This window comes from Neomonachus schauinslandi, chromosome 9 (genome assembly GCF_002201575.2).
Source record: "Neomonachus schauinslandi chromosome 9, ASM220157v2, whole genome shotgun sequence".
NCBI classification, from domain to species: Eukaryota; Metazoa; Chordata; class Mammalia; order Carnivora; family Phocidae; genus Neomonachus; species Neomonachus schauinslandi.
The window spans coordinates 137,401,704-137,412,054 of record NC_058411.1 but is presented as its reverse complement, the minus strand read 5'-3'; the positions used below and the strand labels follow the sequence as shown (position 1 = coordinate 137,412,054).

The window sequence follows — 10,351 nt, the reverse complement described above, 5'->3', positions numbered from 1 at the left end:
ATGTCAGAGGGCGTGAGTACCCCTGTGCTCTGGTCTCCCCTCCATCTGCCTTCCCTCCTCCTTCTCTCCCTCCCCATTTCTCTATTGTTTGGTCTGCTCAGGACCCTTATGGGCACTCACCCGTACAATCCCTTTGTGGTGCGGGACCCCACCCAAAGGGAGAAGGCTTAACAGTGACCTTGGACAAAAGTACTAGTTTAGGGTCTGAGCAGGCCCATTGCACTGGCCTGCTCAAGCTGATGGGGGGCTCTCCCTGCTTTTTCCTGACTTCTCTCTGCCTAGGTGGGCACGTTCCGAGTGGTCCCTGAAGAGGAACAAGAGCTCCGTGCCCAGCTGGAGCGGCTTACGACCAAGGACCATGGACCTGTCTTTGGCCCGTGCAGTCAGCTCCCCCGCCACACCTTACAGAAGGTGAGGTGGCCCTGGGTGCAGGGAGGGGCGGGCTGGGGCCGGCGAACAAGGGGGAATGTTGACAGCATCCTCTCTCCTGTAGGACGGGTCCAGCCCCAGCTCTCCAGGATATCCTGGAGCGAATGGACTGGCCTGTTCTAGGGGCCGTTCTGGAGGTCAGGGCCATGGCAGCAACACTGCGCTGACCAGCATCCAGGCCAGCCTAATCCGAGACTATAACACCAACAGATATCAATGCCAGGACCTAGAGCCCCTGGGTGACTAGAGGCAGATATGAGGAACACTGGTTTGCAAGTGGCCCAGGGGAACAGGAACCCAGCTGCTGCCCCCACTGGATAGGCAAGAAGCCTGAGTTCTAGAATCAGGCCTAACTTTCAACTTGCTGTGTGACCTTGAGCAAGTAGCTTTCCCTCTCTGGGTCTTGCCCTTTGTACCTCTGAAAGAAGGTTGTTGGACCAGCTCAGAGAGGATCAGACTGTGCTCTGCAGAAAGTGGCAGAGCTGTCCTGGCCTGAGCTGAGCCTGGGCTCCTAGCTTGCATCTCTGTTGCCAAGGAAAAGGCGCTCTGAGTTCCCCCAGACCTGAGTCCCCCTCCTTTGCCTTCCCCCCCAACTCCTGCTGTCCAAGGAGAGAGCTGCCTGAGGCATGTGCAAGGGTTCTGCAGACCCAAACGAGGCGAGGAATAAGAGGCTCTGGGGCAGGGGGCAGCCTGCGGTCTGCGGGGTATCTTTTTTTGTTTTTTTAAAGATTTTATTTATTTGACAGAGAGAGACACAGCGAGAGAGGGAACACAAGCAGGGGAGTGGGAAAGGGAGAAGCAGGCTTCCCGCCGAGCAGGGAGCCCGATGCGGGGCTCGATCCCAGGACCCTGGGATCATGATCTGAGCTGAAGGCAGACGCTCAACGACTGAGCCACCCAGGCGCCCCTCTGCGGGGTATCTTTGTTTTTGAAAAGATCAGAATCAAGCCTGGGAGGCTGCAGAGAGAAGTGACTGAAAGTCCAGCCTGAGTGTGAGCCCCAGCTCCACCCCTTCCTGCCTGGGTCACCTTCACCTCTAGGGGCCTCAGTCTGCTCATCCTGAGAAATGGGATGTGGATACTCACTTCATGGCGGTGGGTTTCGGCCTTCGGTATTTCAAGGCCTTAGCGGAGTGCTACGTAAGGGCTCCAGGAAGGGGAAGCCGCTGTCCTTAGAAACGCTGACCCCTTTGTTGGTCTCCTGCCAACAAACCCAGGATGCGCAGTTTGACCCAATGTTCTGCGAAAGTAACCGGCAGTCTCAGGGGCTGCCAGTGCAGATGCTGCTCTTGGGGGCAGAGGAGCCATGGCCCCAGCGGCAAGGCCTCGGCCCCTCGGCCCCTCGGCCGGGCTGGCACTGGCAGGGGCTCCTCGCCTGGGCGTCCTGCTCCGCACCCGCGCGCGCGCGCGCGCGCGCCCGTCTGGGCCTCGCTGCCTCCACCCCACCCCATTCCAGGCCAAGGACGAGCTGAACGAGCGGGAAGAGACCCGGGAGGAGGTGGTGCGAGAGCTGCAGGAGCTGGTGCAGGCCGAAGCGGCCTCCGGGCACGAGCTGGCCCGGGCGGTGGCCGAGCGCGTGCAGGGAAGGGACAGCGCCTTCTTCCTGCGCTTCATCCGCGCGCGGAAGTTCCACGTGGGGCGCGCCTACGAGCTGCTCAGAGGTGAGACCCGCGCCCCGAGGCACCGCCTCCCGAAGGCTGGGATGCCCAGGTGGTGAGGGTGGCGTTGACTCTCACCCGGGCACGGAGGAGGCTGTCCCCTCCACCCCCCACTCGTTCCCTACCCTGTGAGAGTCCTTATCCTTACCCGGAGCCTGCTTCTCCTTACCTGGAAAATGGAGGGTGTGAACTCAACAGCCTCCGCGTTCTTAGAGGTCTGGCTCCCCTCCCCTTTCTCCCAGTCCTGGAGAGCGTTCTAGTCACCCCCACCCCAGCCTAGGCTTTGGCTGACCATGGCTGCAGGAAAGGGGGGGTGTGTGTGCCTGTCGCCCTGCAGGTACCTAAGCCTCATGCAGAGTGGGGCTGGAGATGGTGCCAGCCCTGGGAAGGAGCCCTGAAGACAGAACTGCCTAGGCCTGTTGGCTGGCTCAAGACAGGTTTCCTAAGGAAATCCAATCTTTAGTGGGGGGGGGGAGAGAAAGGGGTGTCCCAGCAGGCCCTCTGCAGGCTAACGATTCTCCTTTTTTTACTTCTTCCTTCCCCAAAAGTGAATTCACAGCCACGCTGTGCCAACCACTCTTTTAGGCCAAAGGATGCAGCAGAGAACAAAGCAGACAGGAACTGCCTTCATGGACTTCATATGCTAACTGTGGAATAATAAACCAGAGAAATAAAATAAAATTACCTAGACTGTTTGGTAGTAAGAAGGGATAATGAGGAAAAAATAAAGGAGGTGGATGTAAAGACCCGAGGGGTTGGAGTTTTAGGTAAAGTGGCCAGGAAGGCTCCAGGGCAAAGGGAACTTCTGAAGAAAAATGCAAAGGAAATGAGATGGGGGTGGGGCTATACCTGGAGGGTGGTAGGAACGGTGAGGAGGTCCGTGGCATTCCTAGGCAAATGCTCCCCAAGAACCTCTCCTGGGCCTGGTCCCTCTAGGGTTCGGTGGTCGAGAGGCGGGGACTTGTTCAGGACAGGTGAGGGGGGGTTTGTGGGTGGGAGAAGTGCTTCTGGAGTCAGGAAGGGCCTTTGGGTTCTGCGTGGGGTTGAGGTTTGATCTTGGGGTCTTTTCTACGCAGCTAACCCTGTGCCCAACTGGGAAGCCTGTACCTCTGCCCGTGGGCAAGAGAAAATAACAAGTAATAATCGTCCTCAGATTCAGGATTACACCTCATGTTGGCACAGTCTACGGGTTCATACCTAGAATCGCATTTGATTACTGCAGCAGTTTGGTGAGATAGGCCAACCGTGTTTTGAAGAGGAGACAAGGGGCTCAGAAAGGTTGCTTGTGCCCAGCTTGGTCACACACAGGACGCTTGTGGAGGAGCCAGGCAGGAGGCCAGGTCTCTGGAATCTTGCTGTGTGCCATTCCCCGAGGGGCTGACTCCCTGAGGGGCTCGTCTACTCCCCCTCCGCCAGGCTACGTGAACTTCCGGCTGCAGTACCCCGAGCTCTTCGACAGCCTGTCCCTGGAGGCGGTCCGCTGCACCGTGGAGGCCGGCTACCCTGGTGTCCTTTCCACTCGGGACAAGTATGGCCGGGTGGTCATGCTCTTCAACATTGAGAACTGGGACTCCGAAGAAATCACCTTCGACGAGGTCAGTGGGGGCTGACCTTCCGGGGCAGGGGAGAATTTGCAGGCAGGGCCCACTGGCCCATACATGGCTACTCCCTGGTACCCCTGCCAAGTGGCAGTGACGGCCGTGGGTCAGCCCTGCCGAATGCTGAAAGCTGAGAGCGACACAGAGAACAGGGATTAATGGACTGTGGGTTGGGAGAGATTCTGGAAAGCCCAAATTTCAACCTATTAAGCAGCCTGAGTTCTCTGTGTATATTTATTTGCTTGACCATATGACTTGAGGAGTATTCATTTGATTTCTTTTTTATCATGTGATTTTATTTTTTTCTTCATGATAAGGGTACTCTGTAATCCCCATCACCTATTTACCCGTCGCCCCACCCACCTCCCCTCTGGTGACCATCAGTTTGTTCTCTATAGTTAAGCGTCTGTTTCTTGGTTTGCCTCTCTCTCTCTCTCTCTTTTTTCCCTTTTGCTCGTTTGTTTCTTAAATTCTACATATGAGTGAAATCGTATGGTGTTTGTCTTTCTCTGATGGACTTATTTCACTTAGCATTATACTCTCTAGCTCCTTCCATGTCATTGCAAATGGCAAGCTTTCATTCCTTTCTATGGCTGAGTAATAGTCCATTGCACATGTGTACCACATCTTCTTCATCCATTCATCTCTCCATGGACACCTGGGCTGCTTCCATTACTTGGCTACCGTAGATAATGCTGCAATAAACATAACGGTACATGTATCCCTTTGAATTAGTGTTTTTGTATTTTTCGGTCTCTGCATTTATATATGTGTGTGATTTTGCTTGTCAGGCCCTTAAGAGAGCTACCCTAAGTGGGGGGAATTAGGGTTGGTCTCAGGAGAACTTTGGCATGTGCCTCCAAGTCTTAAAAAAAAAAAAAAGTACAGACCCACTTTCGAAGACGCTGTCTTGTTGTCTCAGCATGATTTATTGAGCAGTCCATCTTTTTTCCCAGTGACTTGAGATACCATCTTTATCACAGTCTCTATTTTCATATACATTTGGGATGATTTCTGACTTGTATTCTGTGCCGTCAGTCTCTGTCTATTCATGCTCCAATACACACAGTTTTAATTACAGAGATTGTGTAGAATGTTTAATATGTTAAGGTTAGTTCTGTCCTATGACTCCTCTTCAGGGATTTTCTAGCTATTCTTCTATGTCTACCTTTTCCTACAGACTTTAGAATTAACTTGTCTAGCTCCAGGAGAAATGTATTTTTATTGGGAACAAACTTGGGGGGAATTAGCATCTTTATGAATGTAACATCTTGTCCTGCCATACTACCCACGAATGAAGGGCGCCTCACCGTCCCTTTTACATGCCTACTTTTGAACTTTTATTTTTATTATTATTTTATTTTTTAAATTTATATTTATTTATTTATTCATTTATTTATTTTTAAGATTTTATTTATTTATTTGACAGAGAGAGACACAGTGAGAGAAGGAACACAAGCAGGGGGAGCGGGAGAGGGAGGAGCAGGCTTCCCGCGGAGCAGGGAGCCCGATGCGGGGCTCGATCCCAGGCCCCTGGGATCATGACCTGAGCCGAAGGCAGATGCTTAATGACTGAGCCACCCAGAAGCCCCTTTATTATTTTAATTAATTAATTAGCTAAAGAAATCTCTGCACCCAACATGGGGCTCACACTCATGACCCCAAGATCAAGAGTCGCACGCTCTACTGACTAAGCCAGCCAAGTGCCCCCTACTTTTGAACTTTTAGGAGCCTTTTCAAGTTTTCCTCATAAACATTATGCACATTTTTCCTTAAGTTTGTCTTAAGTGTTGCTATAAATGGGGTTTTCTCTGCCATTATATCTTCTGATTGGTTATTGTTGGTATATATGAAATTATTGTTTTTGTATATTAGTTTTATATCCTGAATTCTTTTATTTATGGTAGTTTTTTAATTGATTCCCTTGGGTTTTCCAAGAATGCTATCATATTATTGTAAATAGAAAAGACAGTTTTTCTTTTCCTTTTCTACTTATGAATTTTTTTTGTTAAGATTTTATTTATTTATTTGACAGAGATACACAGTGAGAGAGGGAACACAAGCAGGGGGAGTGGGAGAGGGAGAAGCAGGCCTCCCGCTGAGCAGGGAGCCCGATGTGGGGCTCGATCCCAGGACCCTGGGATCATGACCTGAGCCGAAGGCAGACGCTTAACGACTGAGTCACCCAGGCGCCCCTCTACTTATGCATTTTTTTAAAAACACTTGGTCGCATTGGCTAACACCTCCAACAGAGGGTTAAATGGTGTAGAGCTAGCGAACATCCTTATCTTGTTCCTGATGTTAGGAGCAGGCATGGTGTCTTAGACTAACTAAGATACTGGCTTTAGGACTGAGGGGCGTGTATGTGTTTGTGGGAGAGATTTAAAAATATTTTTTCTTGGGGTACTGGCTGGCTCAGTCAGTGGAGCATGCACCTCTTAATCGTGGGGGTTGTGAATTCGAGCCCCACATTGGGTGTAGAGATTACTTAAAAATAAATCTTTAGGGGCACCTGGGTGGCTCAGTCAGTTAAGCATCTGGCTCTTGGTTTTGGCTCAGGTCATGATCTCAGGGTCGTGGGATCGAGCCCCGTGTCAGGCTCCGTACTCAGTGCGGAGCCTGCTTCAGTTTCTCTCTCCCTCCTGCTCATTCTTCTCTCTTTCTCAAATAAATAAAATCTTTAAAAAAATAAAATAAAAAAAATTTTTTTTAAAGTAGGCGGGGAGCCCAATGCAGGGCTTGAATTCATAACCCTGAGATCAAGACCCAAGCTGAGATCAAGAGTCAGATGCTTAACTGACCGAGCCACCCCCCAAAATAAAATCTTTTATAAAAAACACTATTTAAAAATACTTTTCTTATTACATGGTGATATCTACTTATTAGGAAATGCAAAAAGAAAATAAATTAAAAATCATCCACAATTCTACCAGAGATTTCTACCATTGACAGCCTTCCAATCTACTTTCTTTTTTTTAAAGATTTTATTTATTTATTTGAGAGATGGGGAGAGCACAGAGGGAGAGTAAGAGGGAGAAGCAGACTCCCCGCTGAGCAGGGAGCCTCTCACGGGACTTGATCCCAGGACCCCGAGATAGGACCCAAGCTGAAGGCAGACCCTCAACTGACTGAGCCACCCAGGCATCCCCCAATCTACTTTTTCTAGAAACATGCACACACATGCACACTACACACAATTTTTTCTTATAAAAATGGGATCATACACTACAGTAATATATCATGAATGAATATTTTCCTGTATCATTTCATTGTATATATATAATTTTAACTGCTCCAGAATATTCCATGGCATGAATGTACCATAATTTCACCAGTCCCTTATTATTGGGCATTTAGGTTGTTCCCAGTGTTTCTACTATTAAAAGGGTACAAGGAAAAACACCCTAGCATCTAACCATGGATATGACATTCAAGGTTATTTTCTTGGGACATATCCACAGAGGTGGAATGTCCCCATTTAAAGCCTGTGACAAATTTCCTCCGGTAAAGGATGTACTGGTTAGTTCTCCCCTCAGGACCTTAAGCCTTAATTATCTTTGCATGTTGGGTCTTACAGCCTGTCCACTCTGTGTCCAAGATCTTGCAGGCATATTGTTTCATCCTGGAGAAGCTGCTAGAGAACGAGGAAACTCAGATTAATGGTTTCTGCATCATCGAGAACTTCAAGGGCTTTACCATGCAGCAGGCTGCCGGACTTCGGGCTTCTGATCTTAGGAAGATGGTGGACATGCTCCAGGTGAGGCCTCCGCCCTCTCTCCTGCAGGAGCCTCTCACAGGTCAGGAGGCTGGGAAGCTGGGCCCAGGTGCCCTGCTTAATGGTGCTCGCCAGGACCCTAGATCTAACCACCACCTAGCACCATAATGAGGAATGACAACCACAAAGGCTTGGATGGTGATCAACAGGGTGCCAGGCATTCACATTCATTCCTTAACTCCTTGAGAGCAGACCCTTCCTCCTCTCTGCTTCATTTTACAAACCTTGAAACCCAGGCTCAGAGACTTGAGTGACTTCTCAAGATCATAAAACTCTAAAGTGGAAGAGGTCAGACTTGAACCTACACCTTCTGACCTGGAATCCCCTTCTCTGTCCACACATGTCACAGTGCTTCTCTTTGAATGCCAGTTTGTCCCAAGAAAGGGATGATCGTTAATGTCCCTGACAGCTCACTCCTGTATATACTGATGTGTCAGAAGTCCTTCCGAAATCTGCTTTATGTATATCTAGGAAAGGAGGGGTGGGAGATGGGGGTCATGGGGGGCGGTGGGTGTTGAAGGACAATGAGATATGATAGTAGTGTCCCTGGGGTCTCTAATAGTTTTCAGTCCACTCAGCAGGCAAGTGGGTTTGAAAAAGCTTGGTCACCTAACAACCAAGCAAGGCTACCATTTCATTTCCTCACTTCGCCTAATGGCAAGGTGTTACACATCAGCAGGGATGGCCTCTGGGGTTTCCTCCCTGCAGTTTGGAGCCTTGGTGAAGCCAAGGCTCCCCAGTTGCCGGCCCAGGAATGGAACCTTTAGTGGGCTATCCTTTGGGGCAATCATGTGATGAGACAAGTGTGTCCTCAAGTCATGGGGGAGGCAGTGGGGGAGTGAGTGGGAGCCTCTGAGGCCACTGGGGCCATGGGCTGGAGCACTCTCTCTCACTGCAGGATTCCTTCCCAGCCCGGTTCAAAGCCGTCCACTTCATCCACCAGCCGTGGTACTTCACCACCACCTACAACATGGTCAAGCCTTTTCTGAAGAACAAGTTGCTCCAACGGGTGAGTGCGTGGTCACACAGGGAGGGTGCTCACCAATTCTCTGGCCAGTGAGGGAGTGGTGGCCGTAGCAGGAAAGAGTTCACCAGACAAGGGGGATGAGGGTGGGAGGAGGAGGGGACCCCACCTGAGCCCTCCTCAGACTCTGTGCCGTGGTCCTGAGCTGAGTGACAGCACGACACGGAGGACTGTGGAGACGGACACCATCAGGCAGACGGGCATGCTGTGCCTTTCTCCTCCTGTCCCTTTCCTCCCCTCCGTCCCCCATCCTGAGGGCACCCCCCCACTCAGCTCTGTCTCCCCGGCTTCCCTGCAGGTCTATGTCCATGGAGATGACCTCTCTGGCTTCTTCCAGGAGATTGATGAGGACATCCTGCCCTCCGACTTTGGGGGCACACTGCCCAAGTATGATGGCAAGGTCGTTGCTGAGCATCTCTTTGGCCCCCGGGGCCAAGCTGAGAACACAGCCTTCTGAGGACGTCTCCTGCCATCCACCTGTAGTTAGCAACCCCCGGCTCTCCTCAGCCGTCCTGGACCCAGAAGTTTGGGAAAAGGGCTGCCTGAGGTGGCTGTGGTTCCCCTGAACCCCCTTAAGCTTGGATGAATTCAGGTGTCACCCTCCTCCCAAGTTGGGGGGCAATAAAGCAGGGGCAATTCCCTTGAACACGAAGAATTGGGGACAGTTATATTCCTACTGCCTCTGAAGCTTAGGACAGTGACTTGTGTGGGGTTGAGTTTCAAAGACTCTAAGCTTCTCGATGATTTCCTTTCTAGCAGTTCTACCTCTTGGGGTCTGTGAAAACAGGCAAGGAGGCTGATTTAAAGGTCTCTCCGCTGCCAAAGTAAAATACAATAAAAGGATAAAAGAGGAGGGATATAAAACGATTTGGCAAACACAGCAATTTTGGCGGCCGGTAGGCAAGAGGGGGCTTTTTTACGTGGAATTCTGGGGTGGAAGTGGCCTCGAAGTGGCTCCATTTTGTAGTGGTTTTGTCCCCTCAGTCGGGCGGGGTGTGATGTGTGCAGTGGTCAGGAGCTGGGACCCCTTTCCAGGGTGGCGGTTGTGTCCCGTCCTATGAGGGGTCTCTCCACCCAAGGCTCTCTCCTCTAGACCCCTTGCCTTGACTGGTAGTGTTTTGTTTTGTTTTGTTTTTTTAAGATTTTATTATTTATTTGTCAGAGAAGAGAGAGCACAAGCAGGGGGAGCGGCAGAGGGAGAAGCAGGCTCCCCACCGAGCAGGGAGCCCCATGCGGGGCTCGATCCCAGGACCCTGGGACCATGACCTGAGCCGAAGGCAGACGCTTAATGACTGAGCCACCCAGGCGCCCCGTGCTTGGCGATTTTTGAGTGTGGGGGGGGAGACTCCCCGTTAGAGGCCTCTGTGTGCTGAGCCTGCTTCTCCCCTCTGAAGCTGGCTGCTGGGCACCGGGCTTGCGGGCATTGCCAGGGGCTTCTCCCAAGATCCGCCACTGACTTTCCCACCTGGGGGCACACTCTTGTTCCTGTAGTCTGACTAGTGTGGAGGCTGAGGGTCAGCTGGTCCGGCTGCACCCGCCTGGGTACCCCAGGACCCCAGTGATCACCCCAGGGCTTTCCCACACTTGCCCCTCCTTGTGGGCGTGAAACACCCTGGGTACTGCGCCCACTTTTTGGGGCAGGACCTTCAGCGATTTCCTGGGCTGTAGGTTTAATCCAATCCCATCTGCTTTCACTCCTTCAGAAATGTTCCTGATCCACTGAGAGTCCTTGTTCTTGTTTTCCAGTGTGGGTATGTGTGCGTACGTGAACGTGTGAATGTACACACACACGCATTTATTTCTTATATCCTTTCTTTCGTTTCTAGGGTGTGCAGGGTATGCTTATCATCCCAGTAGCTTCTGAGAGT

General features: G+C 51.2%; 1 protein-coding gene across 1 annotated transcript; it reads left to right on the top strand.

The window, feature by feature from the left end:
* On the top strand, window positions 1-9,124 carry RLBP1 (retinaldehyde binding protein 1). The gene is made up of 7 exons (XM_021680535.1): window positions 1-12; window positions 283-411; window positions 1,885-2,089; window positions 3,503-3,681; window positions 7,283-7,441; window positions 8,358-8,468; window positions 8,782-9,124. Exons 1-7 carry the CDS (start codon window positions 1-3, stop codon window positions 8,938-8,940), a joined length of 954 nt encoding a protein of 317 aa, XP_021536210.1. The 3' UTR covers window positions 8,941-9,124.
* The last annotated feature ends 1,227 nt before the right edge of the window (window positions 9,125-10,351 follow it).